The 24,088-nt window shown below is 46.6% G+C and overlaps 1 protein-coding gene and 1 pseudogene across 5 annotated transcripts in view; one reads left to right on the top strand and one right to left on the bottom strand.

Annotated features, from left to right (window-relative positions):
- CACNA1B (calcium voltage-gated channel subunit alpha1 B) overlaps positions 1-22,364 on the top strand; it is a 194,213-nt gene extending 171,849 nt beyond the window's left edge. For 2 of the 5 annotated variants that reach the window (XM_087879715.1, XM_087879714.1), the window contains 11 exons: positions 5,417-5,513; positions 8,197-8,305; positions 9,548-9,652; positions 10,793-10,905; positions 12,619-12,737; positions 13,782-13,911; positions 15,775-15,885; positions 17,475-17,510; positions 18,334-18,535; positions 19,909-20,111; positions 21,354-22,034. In XM_087879715.1, the coding sequence (XP_087735841.1) occupies positions 5,417-5,513; positions 8,197-8,305; positions 9,548-9,652; positions 10,793-10,905; positions 12,619-12,737; positions 13,782-13,911; positions 15,775-15,885; positions 17,475-17,510; positions 18,334-18,535; positions 19,909-20,111; positions 21,354-21,893 (1,765 nt within the window). In that variant the 3' untranslated portion in view covers positions 21,894-22,034. Of the gene's footprint in view, positions 1-5,416; positions 5,514-8,196; positions 8,306-9,547; positions 9,653-10,792; positions 10,906-12,618; positions 12,738-13,781; positions 13,912-15,774; positions 15,886-17,474; positions 17,511-18,333; positions 18,536-19,908; positions 20,112-21,353 lie in introns of all 5 variants that reach the window. The other 3 variants (XM_087879716.1, XM_087879713.1, XM_087879717.1) reach the window with 3 other exon arrangements.
- Positions 9,405-9,474, bottom strand: LOC117676313 (U5 spliceosomal RNA; annotated as a pseudogene).
- Positions 22,365-24,088: the final 1,724 nt, after the last annotated feature.

Raw genomic sequence — 24,088 nt, 5'->3', positions numbered from 1 at the left:
AAATGTCTCACCTAGCAACATAAATTCTAGGCTCAATTGTGGTTGTAAGTTGACGATTTAGTTATTAGCTTTTAAGAAGAGACGAGACAACTTATCTGAAATAGTATAGGTCAGGGATGGCGAACCTTTTCGGCACCGAGTGCCTAAACCAGAAGGCGCGTGCCAGAGTGCCGGAAACCCAAAGACTAGCTAGCTGGCGCGCATCTGTGTGCCAGCCAGTTGATCTTTGGGTTTTGGCACATGCTTGCACGCCGGCTAGCTGGTCTTTGCACACATCGGAGCACCGGAAACCCGAAGACTAGCTGGCCAGCGTGGTCATGCCTGTTTTTGGCCATTTTGGGGGGCGTTTTCAGGCTGTTTTTGTGGCTGTTTTCAGGCCGTTTTTTGGGGCCATTTCTAGGCTGTTTTTCTGGCCTGAAAACTGGCAAAAATAGCTTGAAAACGGCCCCAAAAAGGGCTCAAAAAAACCAGCCTAAAAATGGCTCAAAATGGCCCAGAAACAGCTCAAAAAACAGCCTAAAATGGCTCAAAAATGCCCGAAAAATGGCTCAAAAATGCCCGAAAAATGGCTTAAAAACGGCCTAAAATGGCTCAAAAAAACAGCCCAAAAACATCTCAAAAACAGCCCCAAAATGGCTCAAAAATGGCCTTAAAATGGCTCAAAAACGGCCTTAAAATGGCTCAAAAAACGGCCTTAAAATGGCTTAAAAAACAGCCTAAAAATGCCCCGGAAAACAGCCCTAAAAAGCCCCCCAAAACAGCCTATTTTTTGGCAGTTTTTCGGGCTGTTTTCCAGTGCTCCGGTGCCCAGAAAGACCAGCTGGGCTTCCAGAAACCAGAAGAGCAGCTGGCGATGGCGCGCGTGCCCACAGAGAGGTCTCTGCGTGCCACCTCTGGCACGCGTGCCATTAGGTTCACCATCACCGGTATAGGTTCTCCTCCTTGAGCTGGGGGCTGGACTAGAAAAGACGTCGCAGGACCCTTCCCGCTCTATTCGGTTCTAAAGTTATTGCTTCTGATTCATCTCCTCCTACTTATGGAAACTAACCAATTGTCAACTTGCAAAGCTTTCAAGTTGCCATGAGCAGGAGGGAGGGAGAACTGATAGAGCTGATTGATTTCCCTAACTGAAGTGCATTCCATACATTCTTCCTGACTGCAATCAGAAGGAGGGTGTTGGATTTCACAGCCAGCCAAAGTGGTTAATTGGAGAATGTGATTTATGACATGGCCAGAGAGGAGAGGAGGGGAGAGACAGAGTCATAGGGGAACCTAAATCTACGTGGGATTAGTTCTAACTGCATCCGAATATTACCGAAATGGTGCTTCTAATAAATGACTGTATTTCTTTTGAAGTTCGGCTCATGGCTCATGAATTAATTAGGGCATCTTTCAGAAACTTCACACCAATTACTTTTATGTGACTTCAGCGGAGAGGATTTTTCTAACTCATCGGTTCTGAAATGTCATCTTTTTCCTCCAGTTTTTCTTCTCCTAGTCATGTTATTATGGGATGGTGACAAGAGGTTCCAGGAGAGAGTTTTGGTTTTAATTTTAATCGCATCTTTTATTTCCCCCGTCGAGTCGCGACTTATAAAAATGTCTGTTTTCTTTCCAGTTGCCGGATACATTATAAGGATATGTACAATTTATTCCGAGCTATTGCTCCACCCTTGGGCTTAGGAAAGAAGTGCCCTCATAGAGTGGCATACAAGGTTTGAAAAATTCGGGGTAGGGGGTGGGGAAATCCCAGTCCTTTTTTTTTTTGTGGTGGGGGAGGAGAGGTTGCCTTGACTTGCAAACTGAATGGGGTCTTTTGAGTCTGCGCTGCAAAAAAAAAAAAGAAGAAATAAAAAAAAAATAGAAATAACCTTGGAATGAAACTAACCGGTTGTGTACCTAGAAACGATGGACAAGCTTGTTCCCACCCCTACGTACATGCCTGCTGCATTTTTCCTTCTGCCCAACTTAGATCTTCCCTGCCTGGATACGGAAGCCTTATGGGATGGTCAGCTTTAAAAAAAAAAAAGGATTTCCTTCTTCTAACTAGGAATTGGGAGAAGTTTTAGGCTAGCCCAGCCATGCCCGAGCTCCTAGGCAGATTGAACAGATTAACAGAGGTGGAAGGGACCTTGTAGGTCATCTAGTCCAACCCCCACCCAAGCAGGAGACCCTACACCATTTCTGACAGAAGGCAGTCCAGTCTCTTCTTGAAAGTTTCCATGGATAAAGTTCTCACAACTTCTGAAGGCAACTTCTGTTCCATGGGTTGATTGTTCTCACCATCAGAAAGTTCCTTCTTATTTCCAGGTTAAATCTCTCTCCTTGATCAGTTTCCAGCCATTATTCCTTGTCTGGCCTTCGGGTGCCTTGGAAAATAGCTTGACCCCCTTCCTCCTCTCTGTGGCAGCCCCTCAAATATTAGAAGACTACTATCATGTCTCCCCCGGTCCTTCTCTTCACTAGACTAGCCATGCCCAGTTCCTGCAATCGTTCATCCCCTAATCATCTTTGTTGCTTGATGATTAAAAAAAAATTAAAAACAGGCTGTGAAGATGTGAAGAACTGTTGCAGGAATTGGGTATGTCTGGTCTAGTGAAAAGAAGGACTTGGGGTGACATGATAGCAGTGTTCCAATCAGTGGTGGGTTCCTCCCGGTTCGGTCCGGTTCGGCCGAGCCGGTAGCGGTGACGATATGACGTCACCGAACCGGTTCTCCCCCCCACCGCCCTCCCACTCCCCCACGTTATTCTTACCTTTTATTTGGTCCCACCCCCAATGTATTGCTGCCTCCTGAGTCCCAGCTGATGACTAGAGGGAAAAAAACTGTTTAAACTCTTGCCGTGGGGCTTCAAAGGGCCGCCCTACAGCTGATCAGTGTTAAAAGCAAACAAATGAGTCGGGTCGTAGGTGTGAGGACTGGTCGTAAGTGTGAGGACCTGACCTCCAAGCCACACCCATAAGCCACGCCCACAGAACCGGTAGTAAAAAAATTTAGAACCCACCCCTGGTTCCAATATTTGAGGGGCTGCCACAAAGAACAAGGAGTCAAGCTATTCTCCAAAGCACCTGAAGGGCAGGATAAGAAGCAATGGATGGAAACCAATCAAGGAAGGAAGCAACCTAGAATTAAGGAAAAATTTTCCTGATAGTTAGAACAATTGATCAATGGAATGGCTTCCCTCCGGAAGTTGTGGGTGCTCCATTGTTGGAGTTTTTAAAGAAGAGATTGGACAGCCATTTGTCTGAAATAATATAGGATCTCCTACTTGAGCAGACGGTTGGACTAGAAGTCCTCCAAGGTCCCACCCAACTCTGTTATTCTGCTCTGTTCTAACTCTTTTCCTCCAGCCCAATTCCAGGGAAAAAAAAGATCTCCCATTATTTTGTTCCACAGCGAGATGCTAAAAACTTTTATTTAGTTCGAAGCTAGAACTTGCTTTTTGGTTTTGAAAAGGCCAGCCGACGGTCTAATGTAATCTGGAATTCTTAACTAGGTCTTTAAGAGCTAAGGAGAGCTTTTAAAGAATATTGTAGCAAAATACAGGCTAAATTATTGAAGAAGGATAAGATCTTTTTTTAAAAAAACAAAAAGAGCATAAGAGCAATCCATTAAATCTTCAGTCATTGAGAAAGGAGATGTTTTACCCTGGTCAATTTGCTGTAAAGGTGATTTGGAAGGAAATTGTGTTTTCAGACTTCCAAAATTTTGTTAATGTAGCTTTAGAATAAAACAAAAGTAAGGTATCCTTGGTGGCTCTCTGAGCTCGGTGGTTTTCTGGCAGACATTTTATTACCAAACTATGTAACGTAATCAGTGCTAAAATAGAATTGGTGATCTCATTGGCTTTTCGGTCTAATCTACTTGGTAAGGCTGACATCAATTTTGTACTTTTGAAATTACAATTCTCTTGCTGTCTCTTCTACAGCCTGAGAAACTGGGGAGGGCTGCTTCCGAGCCTCTTGTCCCACTCATTTTACATCTAAGGGCTAGGCTGTCTCTTATCTTCCATCTCCCAAGGTCCCAAAGCTACAGCCTTATTTCTTGATTCCTTCTCCAAAGCCTGAGTTATTGGGATAATGTTTGGCATGGAAGAGGTCTCTCTGCCCTTCCGTGCAATTGAAACAGATCTTCCACTAAAGAAAGAACATGGCACTGAGGATGTCACTTAGCTGGGTAATGAAATGTCTGCAAGAAAGCAGCACAAGATCAGAGCGCATCAAATATGGATGAATGGGAGGCAGGCAGGCAGGGACAGGAAGGGAGGAAGGGAAAGGAAGGGAGGAAAGAGGAAGGGAGGAAGGGAAGAAAGTAGGGAGGGAGGGGAGAGAGAGGGAGGAAGGAAGGAAGGAGGGAGGGAGGGAAGGAAGGAAGGAAGGAAGGAAGGAAGGAAGGAAGGAAGGAAGGAAGGAAGGAAGGAAGACCACTGATGATGTTACCTAGTTGGGTAATGAAACTTCTGCAAGAAAGCAGCCAAGCTCAGAGAGCATTAAGGACATTGAAGGAAGGAAGGAAGGAAGAAGGGAAGGGAAAGGAAGGAAGGAAGGAGGGAGGGGAGAGGGAGGGAGGGAGGGAGGGAGGAAGGAAGGAAGGAAGGAAGGAAGAAGGCAAGGGAAAGGAAGGAAGGAAGGAGGGAGGGAAGGAGGGAGGGAGGGGAGAGAGAGGGAGGGAGGAAGGAAGGAAGGAAGAAGGGAAGGGAAGGGAAAGGAAGGGAGGAAAGAGGAAGGGAGGAAGGGAAGAAAGCAGGGAGGGGAGAGGGAGGGAGGAAGGAAGGAAGGAAGGAAGGAAGGAAGGAAGGAAGGAAGGAATATCACATCACTGATGATGTTACCTCATTGGGCAATCAAACATCTGCAAGAAAGCAACCAAACTCGGAGAACTCCAAGGACTCCAACAAACAAACCTTTTCCTTCAACCGCGGCTGACCATCCCATAACGCTTCCTTTCCCCTCCTCCTTCACAGGAGCACCGCCACTTTCCTTCACACCGAAAATAACACCTCCCCGTTGGAAATCGACCGCTGCCTTTTTTTTTTTCTAAAGGAGTTACGATTTCTTTCCCCTACACCTTCACCGAGGATTCCACTTTTCTCCTCTTTCCCTTTCCTACGGCCTGACCTGTTTCTGTCCAATAAAAATAAAAAAATCTTGAGAGCAGATGGCAGGAGAAACCCAAAAGAGATGGACTTGAAGAAGCCCTCCTCATCTAACCTCCTCCTTCCCTGGAAGCCAGTCTTCCGTCGCACTAATTAACCAAAATTCTCTTGTCTCCTTGTTTGCTTTTCCCCTCCTCCCCTACACCGATCCTTATTATTATTATTTTCCCCCTTTTTTTGTGGCTGGTGCTTCTTTCTTGCGTTGTCTTACCTTCCCCGCCTGTCTGTCTGTCTGTCTGTCTCCCCCTACTGGTTCCAAGTGGGCGGATCAGTTACACCGACATGTACGAGATGCTGAGGCACATGTCGCCACCACTTGGCCTCGGGAAGAACTGTCCCGCTCGTATTGCCTATAAGGTTAGATTTGCCCCCACCGGACCACCCCTGGTGGCATCTGTGTTTCGTTCTAAGCTTCATGCCCTCGTGGTACTCGTGGCTTCCGCAGACCTCTTTTTCTCCTCTGGTCCAGGGGTGTCCAAACTCTCCGCCAAAGGGACTTTCAAGTCTGGACTTCTCCAATAGGAGACAAAAAAAATGGTCGCCCTGATTGGATTCTCCTTTCACGAGGTTGGAAAGAGAACGAACCTACCCGAGAATGCCACACCCGTCCAATTGTCTTCAAAAAAACCTAGGAATTACTCACACCTATTTCAGTGAATGCTTTCACCGATTTCAAGGTGGAAAAAAAAAACCGGAAGAATTTCCCGTTATTTGCCAAAGCCCAGGCAGGTGCCTACCCTGTTTCCCTGAAAATAAGACATCCTCTGATAATAAGCCCAATCAGGCTTTTGGGTGCATGCGCTAAAATAAATCTCCCCCTGAAAATAAGCCTTCCCCAAAAATATTTAAATGCAGAGCTGGAAATCAGGTAAGGAGAGGAGCCCCATCTTGCTCCACGCACCCCAAAATAATAAGACCTCCCCGAAAATAAGGCCAAGCGCTTATTTTGGGGTTCAAAAAAAATATAAGTCAGGGTCTTATTTTCGGGGAAACACAGTAACTGCCCCCATAGCGGGTCTACGACAACTCGCCATGGCCAACGTGCCGTGGCCAATTCTCCATGGCACAACTCATCGTGTTGAGCTGAATAGGATATCCAACAAATAGTGGACTAGAATCATGAAAGAAAGAACGCCAAAGGCGGGACAGAATGAAACATGAACGATCAAAATTTTTTTAAAAATATTTGTTTAATTATTTTAAACCAGGGGTGTCAAATTCGATTTTATTGAGGGCTGCATCAGGGTTGTGTTTGACCTTGGGGGGATCTGGGGTAGGCATGGCCAGCTTGACGTCACTCGTGTCGGGGGCGCCTGTGGTGGCCCCGTCTTCACTGGCAGAGGCACTGTGGGTCAGTCGATTGTTTCCAGAGCGGCCCTGCGGGATAGATCTAAGCACCCCCGCGGGCTGAATCTGGCCTCCGGGCCTTGAGTTTGACGCCCCTGTTTTAAATAATTGAATTGTTGAATTGTCCCTCAGTGAGTTGTCCTGTGGCAAATCAGCCACGCTGAGTTCTTCTGCAGCGAGTTGGCCATGGCCAATTGGTGGTGTCAAGTTGACTGTGAGAAGTTGGCTGCAGCGAGTTGTCCCATTCCACCCGCAGCTATGTAAAGCAACTTAATAAGACCCTTTGCCATGGAGTTTTTCCCCCCGATTTATTTATATCTTGCATAGGATTGTCGCAATAACCGGTTGGAGAAGATCAGTTGTAAACCATCTTCTCCGAGGAGAATATCTCTGGTCCATCCACCTCTCGTTCGGGTTAGAATTACAGTCCTAAGTCATTCGGTTTGGACACCCCTGTTCTAGCTTTAAACTGTTCCATCTGGACCATTTTCTGTTCCTTCTGGCTTCTTCTAATCTCTACATCCCTCCCATCTCTATTTGTTATGTCCGTGTCTTCTGGAGATAGAAAGATGTTGTGATTGTCCTCCCTGTAGCAGTTGCTTCCTTGTTTCCAAGAGCTGGTTCTGCCAACCATGGTTCTTTATCATCTCTTTTGCTCTCAATTGAACTTCTGACATGTACATGGTGTTTCTCCTCCACATGCTTCTTACGGGCTCTAATTGATCCATCCTTCTGTGTGTCTGTATTGTTGCCTTCTTGGCATGATCCCAACTCTGGAACTACTGTGCATGAGATCTTCCAAAGTGCATGTGTTATAGCTGTAATTCTGATATGTCTCAAGAGAACATTATCTTCCTTCCTTCCTTCCTTCCTTCCTTCCTTCCTTCCTTCCTTCCTTCCTTCCTTCCTTCCATCTTCCTTCCTTCCTTCCATCTTCCTTCCTTCCTCCCTCCCTCTCTCCCATTTTCCTTCCTCCCTCCCTCCCTCCCATCTTCCTCCCTCCCTCCCTCCCATCTTCCTTCCTCCCTCCCTCCCATCATCCTCCCTCCCTCCCTCCCACCTTTCTTCCTTCTTCCCTCCCTCCATCCCATCTTCCTTTCTCCCTCCCTCCCTCTCTCCCATCTTCCTTCCACCCTCCCTCCCATCATCCTCCCTCCCTCCCTTCCTCCCTCCCACCTTCCTTCCTTCTTCCCTCCCTCCCTCCCATCTTCCTTCCTTCCATCCTCTCTCCCATCTTCCTTCTCCTTCCCTCCCATCTTCCTCCCTCCCTCACTCCCATCTTCCTTCCCATCTTCCTTCCATCCTCTCTCCCTCCCATCTTCCTTCCTTCCTTCTTCCCTCCCTCCCTCCCATCTTCCTTCCTTCCTTCCTTCTTCCCTCTCTCCCTCCCATCTTCCTTCGTTCCTTCCTTCCTTCCCTCCCTCCCTGACTTGCATGAAAAAAATACACCCAACACTTGTGCTGAGCTTTTCCTGTGCTGAAAGTTAAAAAAAAAAAAAAAAAAGAACACCGCTCCAAAATTGTGACTGAATCTTCCTCTCTGGCCCATGATGAAAACCATCTCGGCACATGAAAAGTTAGCCTTGTAGAACATTGTTGTCCTCTTTTTTACTTTGGAGGGGAGTAGGAGGTGGAGGTTGGGAGTAGGTGACGAGGGATATCGCCTTGACCGGAAGACTCTCTTCTTCTTCAGCGTTTGGTCAGGATGAACATGCCCATCTCAAACGACGATTTAAGCGTCCACTTCACCTCAACGCTAATGGCCTTGATACGGACAGCCCTGGACATCAAACTTGCATCAGGTAAGGGGATGGCTGCAGTGGTGAAATCCAATTTTTTTTACTACCAGTTCTGTGGGTGTGGCTTGGTGGGCGTGGCTTAGTGGACGTAGTGTGGCTTGATGGGCGCGGCAGGGGAAGGATACTGCAAAATCTCCATTCCCTCCACACTCCTGGGAGAAGGATATTGCAAAATCTCCATTCCCACCCCACTCTAGGGCCAGCCAGAGGTGATATTTGCCGGTTCTCCGAACTACTCAAAATTTCCGCTACCGGTTCGCCAGAACGTGTCAGAACCTGCTGGATTTCACCCCTGGATGGCTGGCTAGATGACCCCCAAGGTCCTTTTCAGCTCTATTCTGTTGTTTTTTTGGGGGGGGGTTGCCTTTATTAAAGAATTAAGCCAATAAGAATTAGATTTTGGGGGGATGGCTTATTAAACAGGACAGTGATACATATCTTAGAAGAAACTATAGCAAGGTGCAACTATCAGTAAGGAAATAAATCTCAAGGAAAAGGGAAGACCATGTCCAAGGGAGAAAATTCAGATTCACAGGTCAATAATTTAGATGACCAAGATCTTAAGGGATTCCTCTGCTACATATTTAGCATCAGACTAAAGTTACAAGAAGTTTGGGATATGGAGTGATGTAGATCTGGTTGTAACACATTTTCTGCTGATAGACATGACCTAACAGACAGTTGAGGTATCATTCTTGGGCATAAACACAGCAAGAATGGATACATCTGGAGGGGAGACACAATGCATGGCAATATCTTCATAAACAGAGGTGGGTTTTAGCAGGTTCTGACCAGTTCTGGAGGACCGGTAGCGGAAATTTTGAGTAGTTCAGAGAACCGGTAAATACCACTTCTGACTGGCCCCGCCTCCATCTATTCTCTGCCTCCCAAGTCCCAGCTGATCGGGAGGGAATGGGGATTTTGCAGTAACCTTCCCCTGGAGTGGGGAAGGAATGGAGATTTTACAGTATCCTTCCCCTGCCATGCCCACCAAGCCACGCCCACCAAGCCATGCCACACCCACCAAACCACACCCACAGAACCGGTAGTAAAAAAAATTGAAACCCACCACTGCTTCATAGGCAGGTGGATCACCGAAACTCATAAATGTTCCTCTCCACGGAAATCTTTTGTAAAAGGTGAAAGATTTATATGATCGGAAGAGAAACCAGCTCTATTCTGGTGTATTTTTTGAGGATTTCCCCCTGAAGTTAGACCTTGTTTCTTTGCTTTTTAATCTAACAGGTATGTTGCAACACCAGTGTGATGCTGAGCTAAGGAAGGAGGTCTCAGTGGTTTGGCCCAATTTGTCCTCCAAAACCTTGGATCTGTTAGTGCCACCTCATAAACGTAAGTGCTCCAAGCATTTTCTGTGTCTGTGCAACTGGAAAGAAGCATGAATGGCATCAGCGTTATTACTTAATGCTACTCAGAGAGCCACGGTAGTGTAGTGGTTAAACAAGGCATCGGGTTAGAAATCAGGGGACCGGGAATTCTAGTCTCACCTAACACAAAAAGCCAGTTGGGTGACTTTGAGCCAGTCCTCTCTTTACAAAGAAGAAGGTAGTGAGGACGAATCTCTTCCAAAAAAAACTCTTGCCAAGAGGACCTCAAAGTGGCATCCAGGTCAGTGGTGGGATGCAACGGGTTTAATAACCTCTTCAGTGAGGGTGCGTGCGCCTAAGGCGCTTGCCTGCAGCGTTCAAAATACAGCAATTTGAAGCACAGCCCTGGTAAAGTAGAGCAGTGGAGGCACGGAAATCAGCTGTGCCGCACGAATCAGCTGAGCCAGAAAGAAAGAAATATAGGACAGGGTAGGGCAGGGGCGGGCGGGCGGTGCCAGCTGATCATCAGAACTACCGGTTCCATTGAATCGGTCCGAACCGGATGAATACCACCTCTGCTCCAGGTAGTTGCCAAGAGTCCGAATTGACTTGAAAGCACAAAAACACCACAATGGAAAACAAATATCAATCCTCCTTTACACGCCTGACTGGGTGGCTCAGTGGCTAAGACACTGAGCTTGTCAATCAGAAAGGTCGGCAGTTCGACGGTTTGAATCCCTAGTACAGGGGTTGGACTACATGATCTCCAAGGTCCCTTCCAACTCTGTTACTGTTTTTTTCTTCCAGCAAAATATCAGAAAAAAAAATACCAATATCTTAATACATTTGTTCGGTGGAGAACATCCGTCTACTACTAAGAGCATAACAAACGTAAAGCAGTTTTACCCAACTTGGTCCCTTCCAGAGGTGTTCAACTGCAACTCTTTGTGTTGCGTGGAGAACCTGGGAAGAAGGGCGATGGGTATTGTAGTTAGATCCGCGGAAAGCGCCAGGTTGGAGGATGCCGGTTTGAGTTCAGCTGGAATTTTCAAATGTTTCACTTGTCATAGACTCTCCAACCTCAATTCATTTTGTTTCCTTTTGCCTCCGTATTTTGTGAATTGATTTTCTGCTCTCTGTGGCTTCTTCTGTCTTCCCTGATTAGCTGAAGCCATGACAGTGGGGAAGGTTTATGCAGCCTTGATGATATTTGATTTCTACAAACAAAATAAAAACACCCGTGACCCTTCTCACTCAGGGCCTGGAGGTCTCTGTCAGGTAAATATCCATCCATCCATCCATTCAGCCTTCCAACCATCCCTCTTTCTATCATCTATCCATCCATCTCTCTAACATCCATCCATTCATATCTCTATTATCTATCCATCTATCCCTCTCTCTATCAACCATCCATCCATCCATCCATCCATCCATCTATCCCTCTCTCTATCATCCATCCATCCATCCATCCATCCCTCTTTCTATCATCTATCCATCCATCTCTCTAACATCCATCCATTCATATCTCTATTATCCATCCATCTATCCCTCTATCAACCATCCATCCATCCATCCATCCATCCATCCATCCCTCTCTCAGTCATCCATCCATCTATCCCTCTCTCATCCACCCATCCATCCATCCATCTATCCCTCTCTCATCCATCCATCCATCCATGCATCCATCCATCCGCCCACCCATTCACCCACCCACCCATCTATCCATCCATCCCTCTCTCTCATCCATCCACCTATCCCTCTCTCATCCATCCATGCATCCACCCATCCATGCATGCATGCATGCATCCACCCATCCATCCATGCATCCATCCACCCACCCACCCATGCATCCACCCACCCATGCATCCACCCACCCACCCATGCATTCATCCATCCATCCACCCATCCAACCACCCACCTACCCATCCATCCATCCATCCATCCATCCATCCATCCATCCATCCACCCACCCACCCATGCATTCATCCATCCATCCATCCACCCACCCACCTATCTCCCTGGCCATGGATTCAATGGGGTTCAGTGCTTCTGTCAAGTACAGTTCGTCCTTTGCTGTGTTCAAAATAGTAGAAAGGCAGGTGATCCAGGCCCAGTCCTGGTCACCATGATACAAACAAAGATGCTAAGGCTAGGAAGAGTATAGAGAAAGATCAATAAAGACAATAAAGGGTCTGGAGGCTAAATCATACAATGAACAGTTGAGGGAACTAGATATGTCTAACCTAACAAAGAGAAGGACAGGGGGTGGCACGATAACTGTCTTTTAGTACTTGGTTGACACAGAGAAGACACGGCTGACCAGGGGTGAAATGCTACGAGTTCGGACCAGTTCGGGCAAACCGATAGTAAAAAATGCTACCAGTTCGGGCGAACCGGTATTTCCGACGATCAGCTGGGCGACGATCTGCTGTGACGCACGATTTATATTAGTTAGAATCATCGGATTTCCTGCTTTCTAGCTAATCTAAATCATGTGGCACAGTGGATTCTCCCTCCCCCTCGCTGTTCTACTTCCCTTTGCAGACTCGGAAGGCTTCAAAATGTTCTTTTTTTAAGCGCTGTGCGGGCACGCGCTCAGTAGCAGACTCACAGAACCAGTAGCAGACTTCAGAGGATTTCACCACTGGGGCTGACCTGTTCTCCAAAGCCCCAGAGGGCAAGACAGGAAGCAGTGGGTGGAAGCTTGTTAAAGAGAGATCCAATTTAGAACCAAGGAGAAATTTCCTGACAGTGAGAACAATTAATTAATGGAATAGTTTGCCTCCGAGTGGTTTTCTTGCAAACGTTTCATTACTCAGTTGTGGGTGATATATTGGTTGAGGTTTTCAAGAAAAGATTGGACAACCATTTGACCGGGATGGAATAAGGACTGCCTTAAGCAGGGGGTTCGACTAGAAGACCTCCAAGGTCTCTTCCAGCCCTGTGATTCTGTGAAATCCACTCTCTCTCTCTTCTACTCTCTTCTTCTAGACTGGCACTGTTTCCCTTTTCCATCCGCTGAAAGCGGCCCTCGAGCAAAGCCAGACAGGATTCCCCAATGCTTTCCTGCGTCAAAAGAGCTCCGCGTCACTCAACAATGGGGGCGCCCTGTAAGTACTCCTTCTCCTCTTTTTCATCGCTTCAGCCTAGCTGTTGTGACCTAGGCCCAAGTAGTTATTACCAGACACAAGCAGTCCTAAACAAACATATTTTATTAATTACTTCATTCTCAGCTTAGTCCAAATTAATTCCAAAACAAGTCCTTCAAACTTTGGCCTTATCACAAACCTTTGTCTTCTTTGGCACCCTGCCAAAGGCTTTTCTTGGCAAAGCCCCACGAAGTTCAGAAACAAGAGACGCCGACAAGAAACAAATGTAGCAACGTTGCTTTCCTACAAAGAGCCCAGGAGCCGCTGCTGCTCTTTTAAGCCTTATGGGAGGGGGCAATCATGTCCTGGCCTTACTCCCTAGTCGTCCTCTCTGCTTTAGCTGCTCTTGCCTTCTGGCAGCTCTTCGCATGCATGCACTAGGAACAGGCTCCTCCTGTTCCTCTGCCTCTCTGCTGTCCACCTCTGGAGGCTCCGGAGTCTGTGCATTGCTCCCAGATGGCTCTGGCCCCATCTCTGCCTTCAACGCAGAGCCCTCATCGGAGCCTTCCCCCGACTCCAGGACTGGCCCATTGTCCTCCCCAGCCTCCTCACTGTCTGACTCCTCTGCCAGGCTGCTGGTGGACCACAACACTAGTTTAAAGCAGCTAGTTGAACATTGGTGTTCATTTGGATGAGGTTCTTCCAGTGTCTTGCCCCCATTGGAGTCTGAATCTGAGATGGAAGATGAACATCTGAGAGAGAGCGAGAGAGTGGCTTCATTGGAGAGTCCCCGAATGGTTGTAAGTCACTTTTTTTCAGTGCCATTCTAACTTTGAATATTCACTAAATGAACTGCTGTAAGTCAAGGACCAGCTGTGGTTGAATGCAACTGATTCTGAAGGGAACATCTAAAGGTAACCCTAGAACATACAAAGCCTCTCTGGATTCCAGTTGCAAAAGAATTGCAAAAATGCTTCTATTTTATGGTTCTTTCTTAGGTCTCCCTAGGACAGACTTTCTGCCACGTGGTTTCTAAGAGCCTCTTCTCTTCTTCTTTTGCAACAGGCCAATGCCAGAAGGAGGAGGCATCAAAGAATCCGTGTCCTGGGGGATCCAACACACCCAGAACATGTTTTATGAAACTAGGACACCAGTGTTTGAACGAGGCCATTCGGAGGAAATTCCCGTCCAGCAGGCAAGCAAGAGGGTGGGAGATACAGTACAGACGAGAGGAAAACATAAGGATTTTCCTAGAAAATCTTAATGCCATATTGCCTTCCAGCTTCCTTTTCAGCTTGGCCTCATCTACTTAGCAAAAACCCAAATTTTGGCATTCTTTGATCTCTTAAGGGAGTGCTGATTGAACGAGCTGGTTCGTTTGCAACAGGGGGAAAAAGAGGGGGGGGAATTTGGGGTTCCTAGATGACTCAAAGTAATAAGGATGGGGGGAAAGCATACTGCAGTAAATTAAGAAAATTTGTAGCTCAGGGTTAAACTGTGGGGGCCTTGGTGCTCTTTGAGCTTGATGGTTTTCTTATAAATGTTTCATTACCCATCTAGGTAACATCATCAGTGCTAGAAGGGAGTGGGGTTTGAGGAGGAGAGGAAGAGGAAGAGGAGGAGGACGAGGAGGAAGAGGAGGAGGAGGATATATTATTCTGGGGACCTTGGTGTTTTCCAAGCTTGGTTGTTTTCTTGCAGACATTTCAGTACCAAACTAGGTAACATTATCAGTACTAGAAGGGAGAGAAAGCAAACTCCCTTCTAGCACTGATGATGTTACCTAGATCAGTAATGAAACAACTGCAAGAAATCCACAAAGCTCAGAGTGCACCAAGGATCCTGGAGGTCACAGGCAAACTTCTGGGAATGTTAAATAATTGTTAAATTGTCAAAGGGAATTGAAAACAAGGCAGGAATTAAAAGAACAGGGTACAGACATTGATTGGTGGCCTTACATGCAAATAAAATCTAGATATAAGACAGATTTGACACAATATGGATTCCAAAGAGAAGTATATGAATTAGACAAAATCCTCCAAGGTACAGAAGATAAATTGATCAAAAAAATTTACAATCATTTATTAAGATACAAATTGGAAGAGGAGGTAGTTAAAGAAAATATGATCATTTGGGCGAATTTCGGATACAACATTGAATTAGATAAATGGGAGAAATTATGGAACAAAAACTATAAACTGACGATGTCTGTATCCTATAAAGAAAATCTGTATAAAATGTTTTACAGGTGGCATTTGCCACCAGCCAGATTGGCAAAGATGTTTCCCAATACCTCACCAATGTGTTGGAAATGCAAACAGCAAAAGGGAACATATTATCACATGTGGTGGTCCTGCCACAAAGCGAAACAATATTGGAGTAGAATCAGATCACAATTAGAAGAAATAACCAAACAAAAGATAGAGATGAGGCCAGAAACATTTTTATTAGAAATACTCCCAGGGCCATACGAAAAAGAAATACAATATTTAATTATCCATATTACCACAGCAGCAAGAATAATCTATGCTCAGAATTGGAAAAATGATAATATACCATCCGAAGATAATCTGATCAGAAAGGTTTTGGAGTGTGCGGAGATGGACAAATTAACAAAGGAGATACAAGAAAAAGGGGAAACAGAATATTACTTAGTGTGGGAGAAATGGTATGAATTGTTGGAGGAGAGAGATAAAAGGAAGGGGAAAATTAAATAATGGTCGAAATAGGAGTTGAAGTATAACTGCCAATATGAGGAAACAAAAATTGTAGAAATAATAGTGGGTACACGGGTATTGTTATGTATATGTGTAAATAAATAAATCAATATTAGAAGTATATGTATAAAAGATATAGTAGAAATAAGGGAGGAAAAAATGTATAAGTAGGAAATTTTTGACTGGTGCAAAACTGTTGAAACAGAAAAAGTGTTAAAGCTTTCGTTTTGTTTTTTTAAAATGTTTAATAAAAATAGAAGAAAAAAAAAAGAAACTACTGGGAATGTTTGTAGGCAACAGCTTCTTACTCATTCCTGTTACTCTGTCATTGTATTTTCCAGGTTGTAGAAATGCAAAAAATCAGCCCAACTTTAGCCAACGGGGAGCATCAACCAGGACTGGAAATTCAAGGGCGAGCGGCTTCCATGCCACGGCTGGCAGCTGAGACTCAGGTAAACACTGATGTTAGAAACTGGGATTTTCTTGATGCCCTTTCAGTTTGGCGATTTTTCTTACAGACGTTTCATTACCAAGCTAGGTAGCCTCATCAGTGTGTATGGGTGTCCTAACAGGGAATGAAAGGCAAAGAGTAAAGAGCGATTCAGACCCTCCAGTCTCCAAGGCATTATTCTGGATGTTTTCACAAGCATTTTGTTAGGGAGTTCATAGAATCCATCGACATTTTGGGCACCGTCTTAACCTTCCTCCAAAAAGAGGAGCTTCTCTAAGACTCATTTCTCGTCATCCGAACAATGACAGTCTCAAATTTGGAGAGTGAAATAGACATCACCAATAGGTTCAGAGCCCATCGAGGCTGCCTTATCTACGTTTCCTGGGAAAATACATTGGAAAATCCCATTGGGGGGCATATCTTCCCCCTTTTACATGTGGAAATTTTAAATTTGTTTTAATTATAGGGTTATGGGTAAGGCGTTTTAAATTGGGGAGCCATTTTGGATTTAATTTTCTTTTAACTGTATTTTAATGTCTATATTATATGTTTTTTAACCTTGGCTGTTCACCGCCCCGAGTCCTTCGGGAGAGGGGGCGGTATAAAAATTTAATAAATAAATAAATAAATAAAATATCTCACGGGTGAAATCCAGCAGGTTCTGACAGGTTCTGGAGAACCGGTAGCAGAAATTTTGAGTAGTTCAGAGAACCGGTGGTGGAAATTTTGAGTAGTTCAAAGAACTGGCAAATACCACCTCTGGCTGTCCCCAGAGTGAGGTGGGAATGGGGATTTTGCAGTATCCTTCCCCTGCCACGCCCACCAAACCACACCATGCCTACTAAGCCACACCCACAGAACCGGTAGTAAAAAATTTTTAGATTTCACCACTGGCATATCTGCTTAACCATCACCATAAAAATTATGACAGGCATGAGAAGTGCCGATCGTTTAGAGTGGTGCGGTGGCCTAGAGGTGGAAGCTCTCGCCTCACATTCAGGAGACTGTGAGTTCGGTCCTAGGTATAGGCAGATATTTCTCTCTCTGGGCACACTGAGAATGTATCTGCTGAACAAAAGTACTCATTGGCGACAGGAAGGGTATCCGGCCATTAAAACACTCTGCTAGCGCCATTTAGTTACCCAGACTCCACCCCGCCAGGGATTATGGGGTCGTTAAATGAAAATGATGATGAGAAGTGCCTGCCGTTTCATTACCCAACTAGGTAACATCATCAGGGCTAGCAGTGGTAATCACCAATGGCGACGGATGACTCCAGATGGCAGCTGGGTTGTGGGAAATTACCTCGCTCCCTGAGCTCGTTGAGAACCTTATTTTCTTGCAGTCCACCGCTTCCTTTGAAAACCATGTTCATACAACCATCTTTTCCTCATGAATAACTGCTGACTAACGTTCATTTCTGTCTCTTGTCTCAATTCACCCACCCCGTTCCTCGGCCTTCGTCTGTCTCATTCTCTACCCTTCCCTCCCTCCTTCCCTGCCTCTCTGTGGTCATCTCGTCTGTCACGTGTGCCTCCTGGGATGTCTGACTGTTGCTGGTTTGGGACCCATGCCATTTTTTTCTTGCAGAGGAGCAAAACACGGTCACCGGGGCGATATCTATCAGTATGTAGCTCGTTTGAACTGTCCTGTCCTGTAAAAATCTAATCAAGGAAGAGTCACCTTCTCAGTGGCTTTTTTTAAGATGGAAGGAAACACTCGATCTGGAGGAGCTAAGTCTTTGTAGCTCAGGGTTGAACATTGGGCTCCTTGGTGCTCTCCGAGCTTGGTGGTTTTCTTGCAGAACGTTTCATGACCCAACTAGGCAATATCATCAGTGCACCATCAAGCTCAGAGAGCACCACAAATGCTAAAGGGTTTTAAGGGAAAGGTTTCGTAGGGATCAACTTCGAGCTAAACGTCTATGGAGATGCTAGGTCATCCAGGTTGTCCCAAAGGTGCTTTTTCCAAAAGGCAACTGGACTTCCTTGTTTTTCTTTGAAGGCGTTTCGCTTCTCACCCAAGAAGCTTCTTCGGTTCGCCTTCGGTTCACTTCAGTTCAACTGACGAAGCTTTTTAGACGAGAAGTGAGACATCTTCAAGGAAAAATAAAGCCAACCTTTGGGATAATGTAGGAGAAATTTCCTGACACTGAAAGCAATTAACCAGTAGAACAACTTGCCTCCAGAAGTTTTGGGTCCTCCATCACTGGATGTTTTTAAGAAGAGATTGGAACAACTTGTCTGGAATAGTATAGGTATCCTGCTTGAGCAGGGGGTTGGACTAGAAGACCTCCAAGGTCCCTTACAACTCTGTTCTTCTGCTGAAACAAATACCCACAGTCCACAGATGTGTGAAGGAAGAGATGCTATCTTTTGATGGCGTACATCCAATGAATTTCTCTGCATTTTCTTTGTCTTCTTTCCTCTGTTCCTCCCTCTTGCCACAGCCCATTCCGGACACCAGCCCCATGAAGCGCTCAGTCTCTACGCTCAACCCACAGCGTCCCCGCGCCACGCATCTTTACGAACATCCCCGGCCAGCTGAACACACCCATCATCATCATCACCATCGTTGCCACCGGCGGAGAGAGAAGAAGCAGAAGTCGGTTGACAAGCCACCCAATCATTTGATTGATGGTGAAGCTCCTGGTAAGGGCGCTGTGATGACCCGGGGCATGGCAGTTCAAACCGCCCCTTTATTGCTCCAAATGTTCCTCAAACATTCCCACATTTCTAGCAAGTCCCAGAGCAAAGTGATGACACATACATACACACCTCAAGCAACCTCTGGCTGCAAATAGTCCAGCCCAACGCTGTGAGCACCACAGCTGCAAAGCAAGAAATCCAGAAAGAATGCAAAGGATCCAGGTAAGTTCAAACGTCAGCACTCAACACTTCAGGAATTCAGCGTTTGTTCCCAACAAATGCCCCTCCCCGCAGGGTCTCCTTAAGTCTCAGTCCCCAGGTGTGCCTTGTGAAGAGGAGCAGGGCGCTCTCCTCCCGAGTAGTTGGGTCAGCCTTCGCTGTTCTCACCTTCTCTCCACTCTCCATGCTCGAGGATCAGGAGGGAGCTGTCCCTGCTCATCGCCTGAGCTCTGCCTCTCATGTTCACTGCTTAGCTTCTCTTGGGCATCCTGCCCCCATTCCTCCCTATCTATAAACCATTGTAATCCTGAAAGGCCCTGGCTTGACTGGGTCTGCTCCTCCCCATTCTCCTCCAAAGCCAACGAAGCCGCTCCCTTTTGTCTTTAAATTGTCAAATACCTTGCAGTAGAACTTTGACAGGGATGATGACAAAGATAATGACAATATAAAGTCTGCTATTGCTGTGGGTCTACAATTATATACAATGCCTTCAAGGAGGACAGTGTTGTGACCTAGCCTTACTGAGTTATTACAAGACACAATTAGTCCCAAATAAACCTATTTTATTGTAACAGCTGAGAATTACATTCATTCCCAGCTGAGTCCCAATTAGTTGCAAAACAAGTCCTTCGGAAGAAGTCCTTCAGGATAATCACCAACCTTTATCTTCTTTGACACCCTACCAAAGGCCTTACTTGGCAAAGCCCCATGAAGTTCAGAAACAAACAAGAGATGCCGACTGGAAACAGAGTTAGTAACGATGCTTTCCTGCAAAAGGCCCAAGTGCCTTTGTTTCTCTTTTAAGCCTTATGGGAGGGGACAATCATCTCCTGGCCTTACTCCCGAGTTGTCCCTTTTGCTTTAGCTGCTCTTGTCTTCTGGTAGCTCTGCGCATGCATGTACTAGGAACAGGCTCCTCCTGTTCCTCTGCTTCTCTGCTGTCCGATTCTGGGGGCTCCAGAGTCTGCACGTCACTCCCAGATGGCCCTGGCGCCATCTCTGCCTCCGACGCAGAGCCCTTGTCCGGGCCTTCCCCTGACTCCAGGACTGGCCCATATTCCTCCCCAGCCTCCTCACTGTCTGACTCCGCTGCCAACTCTGCAGGCTGCTTGCGGACCACAACAGACAGTTCCTGAGTCATCTTATTGTCTTCTCAGCAGGAGAAGCCACCTCCAAGTCCAAAAGGCAGGAGCGGGGCCGGTCCCAGGAACGGAAAGTCCATTCTTCCTCTTCCTCTGAAAAGCAACGCTTTTACTCCTGCGACCGCTACGGGAGTCGGGACCATTCTCAGCCCAAGTCCTCTGAGTGCAGTAGGCCTCCGTCTCCTGGTGGAGGGCTGGACCACGAGACACAGAAACAGGTGAGAATGGGAGATGGAGGGCGGAGAGAGAGAGAGAGAGAGAGAGAGAAGGGATGAGAAAGGGGGTTCCCTAGGACCCCGATCAATGTGGCCAGCCTTTGGGTGTGATTGGACTCAAACATCCCCCGAGAGTGAAGGCAACATGGTAGCCTTTCCAAGTAGATCAGAGAAGAATCGTGACCAGATTCACTAATTTTAACTTACTGTAAGGCTACATTGAATAGAATCTTGCAAGTCTGAAAGGACTTGACGTTGATCTGGAAGCATGCAGTGGATCTCCTGAATTTTCAAGGTGGCTCACTTGGCTCTCTGGTCTACTAGGTTGTCTGCTTCCCCAGTATTGTCTTACTGGTTGTCTTTATTTGGAATGCTTTCTCCTCCCAGTTGATTTCCTCTATCCCTCCCTCTGTTCAAATGGTTCTGGAGCAGTCTCCCTGTCCTTGACTGTGCGTGTCTAAACTCTCTCTTTCCCCTTTTTGTTTTGTTTTTTGTTTTTTATCCTACGATACATTCCCCTGTTCGTATCATTCATTCTTCTGTCCATTGCGTTTTGCCACTCTACTCCAACATGTGACTGTGTTTGTCTGGTATTCTTACTGTTCCTCGCTGTCCTTCTTCTTCTCCTTCTTCTCCTTCTCCATGTCTTCCTTCTCCTTCTCCATATCTTCCTTCTCCTCCTTCTCTTCCTTCTCCTTCTCCTTCTTCTCCATGTCTTCTTTCTCCATCTCCTCCTCCATATCTTCCTTCTCCTTCTCTTCCTTCTTCTCTTCTCCTTCTCTTCCTTTTCCTTCTCCTCCTCCTCCTCCTCCATCTCCTCCTTCTCTAAGTCTTCTTTCTCCTCCTCCTCCTCCATATCTTTCTGTTCCTTCTGTTCCTTCTCCTCATTCTCGATATCTTCCTTCTCCTTCTCCATATCTTCCTTCTCCTTCTCCTCCTTTTCCTCCTCCTCCATCTCCTCCTTCTCCATATCTTCCTTCTCCTTCTCTTCCTTCTTCTCTTCTCCTTCTCTTCCTTTTCCTTCTCCTCCTCCTCCTCCATCTCCTCCTTCTCTAAGTCTTCTTTCTCCTCCTCCTCCTCCTCCTCCTCCTCCTCCTCCTCCTCCTCCTCCTCCTCCATATCTTTCTGTTCCTTCTGTTCCTTCTCCTCATTCTCGATATCTTCCTTCTCCTTCTCCATATCTTCCTTCTCCTCCTCCTCCTGGTTTTTGTTTTGTTTATTTACTTTCTTCCAATCTTCATGTAGGGCAGTGGTTCAGTTAACGGGAGCCCCCTGCTGTTGACCTCTGGTGCTAGCACCCCATGCCGTGGTCGGAGGCAGTTGCCGCAAACTCCGCTGACTCCACGCCCCAGCATTACCTACAAGACTGCCAACTCCTCGCCTGTGCATTTCTCTGGGTTCCAGACCGGCCTGCCAACTTTCTCCCCGGGACGCTTGAGCCGGGGTCTCTCTGAGCACAATGCTTTGCTGCATGGCGACTCCCAGGGACCCTCACCAACCCTGATGGCACGCATCGGTTCGGACCCTTACCTGGGACACCGAGAAGAGAGTGACAGTTCATACCATATGATGCCTGAGGACACGCTCACCTTTGAGGAGGCAGTGGCCACCAATTCAGGGAGATCCTCCCGGACCTCTTATGTCTCCTCTCTAACATCCCAGTCCCATCAAATCCGCCGAGTTCCCAATGGGTACCATTATGTCTTGGGACTAAATGCCGGCTCTGGCACCAGCACTAGGGCGCGTAGCTATTACCACGAGCGAGACGAAGATGATTGGTGCTAGCAGGACAAGAACCAAGTTGCACACTGGAGGTTCGATGAGTTTTATCATCCGGACAACCGCCACGTTGACGTGCTTATGTCTTTGCATCCAGCCCTGTGACATCAAGGCTGCCGGGGGGTGGTGGGGAAAGAAGATACAAAGCAGCTGCCTCTTTGTGGAACAGCCTTGCCAAAATGGTCCTAGGTCCATGGACCCCACGACGCCTGGTCCCTCTCTGTCCCCGGTTTCCTCTTTTGCACTAGAAGAGCTATTGATCCATCAGGAAAGGCACCTGGTTCAGAGGGTCCGAGTAGAGCAGGCGTCCTTCTGTTCTGCTCCCTGTTGCCATGTCATGGGAGATACCACCTTCCACCCCAAGTTAACGAGGCTACAACAAAAACCCAGAGAGAAAACCCTAGACTAAAAGACTGGAAATCTACACAGTTGGGGGTTAGCAGGTGGGGAAGACAAAAGAAAATTAAAAAAAAATAATCACCCTGATGTACAAAGAACACCAACCTATGTTTTATTGTGTCCACGTTTTAAGAAGAGAGTTTATCCAGATGGATCTTCTCAACCCTTGGCCAACGGTGACCCCTTATCAACCGAGCCAGGCATGGAAAACTTCCAATGGATCCGAGCACCATACGGCTACGCCCAACTTCTTGGTCCATCCTTTGGTCTCCACGTTTTGTTTTTTTGTGAGTCCTTCCCACCAGCGTTTTTGGAAAAAGCCCTTCAAAGAGAGGAGAGGTTTTTTTTGGCAAGGACAACATCTTGAATCTCATTCTTGATGTCGAACTCTTCTTCTCGGACAAAAGAGTTGGTGGCCCCTATCTTAAATTTACATCTTGTTTACAAATCCGAGCTGAGGAGGGGGATGAAGAAGAGAAGACAAAGGACGAGGAGGAGGAAGAGGAGGAGGAGGAGGAGGAGGAGGAGGAGGAGGAGGAGGAGGAGGAGGAGGAGGAGGAGGGTGGGGTGGGCAGAACTGTTGTGTTTTATATTGAGCTGTTGGATAAACTTTTCCTTTTCATTGTGTCCACTTTCTGGGGTGGGTGGGGTTAAACTGTATAGCGAAAGAAAGCAAGACAAGAACACAGCCAAAATGTAGAGAGTCCTTCCCAGTGGAGAACTCGTCTACTGGCCATTCCAAGGTTTGTTTTTTTCTCCTTCCTGAAGGCGCCCGTTCTTTACTTCTAAGTGCCTAATCTTTGGGAACCTCTTGTGGCAACGATGCAGTTGTGTTTGTATTCCCCCATCTCCCCCGAAATAGAATAGAGTAAGAAGCAGGAGGGAGTCTTGAGGAGAGAAGCTTCTTTGATCTTCTGGCATAGCTTTTAGTGGGCTCTCAACGTCACCCAGAGCTCGATTTGATCTTTTCACTTCACACGAGGCCAGAGAACGATTTTAGAATATCAAATAAAATAAGTTCAGGTTTTGTTTTAGGATGTTTGATGGGTCCTGGAAGGTGTACAACAGATGAACAGAGTTGGGAGGGACCTTATAGGTCATCTAGTCCAACCCCCTGCCCCCGCTTAAGCAGGAGACCCTACACAAGAAAGAAGCCTTCTGCCTCAGGATGGATGCTTTTGCAAAACTCAATAGAAGCAAAAAGGGGGAAAGGAGTGCTTCATTCAGCTCTTTGGATTGAAATCCGTGTCTTGGAGACTGAATCTCGGGAGCGGCCTCGGGACGGGATGTTGTGGGGTGGGGGGGGGCAAATCCTTCACCCAGACATTTGGTTGGAGTTAATTCCGATTCTCAGGGATGAGATTCCGTTTTTATTTTTTATTTTTTTTATTTCTCAACCCCCGTTTTGGGTCTGTATGCTTGTCTGTCTGTGTCTGCGTGGTTTTTATATATATATTTTTTAATGTCCTGCACGCACGGGGTTTAGTGTGCATGCGTGCGCTGGTTCTGAATTCAGGAAGGTAGTTTCGCTAGGGAGCCAAACCTTTGCTTTGAAAAGATGCCAAACCGCTGCTTTGGAAGATATGACACATTTCATTGACGGAAGATACGTTCAGCCCAGGGGTGAAATCTACTTACTTCCCTACCGGTTTGGAAGTGCGCGCTCTGCGTCACATGTGATTTTGGACCCTCTGCACATGCACAAAGCCTTCTGCTTTGGGTGAAAAACAGGCTACTTCCTGGTTAAAACTAGGAAGTAACAACATCCGGGCAGGCGAGTGGAGCCTTGCGCTGCCACCACT

The sequence above is a fragment of the Pantherophis guttatus genome, chromosome 16 (assembly GCF_059756535.1).
Source record: "Pantherophis guttatus breed Tessera chromosome 16, ASM5975653v1, whole genome shotgun sequence".
Taxonomy (NCBI): Eukaryota; Metazoa; Chordata; class Lepidosauria; order Squamata; family Colubridae; genus Pantherophis; species Pantherophis guttatus.
Note: the sequence above shows the minus strand (reverse complement) of the source record. Positions and strands in the feature narration are given on the sequence as shown.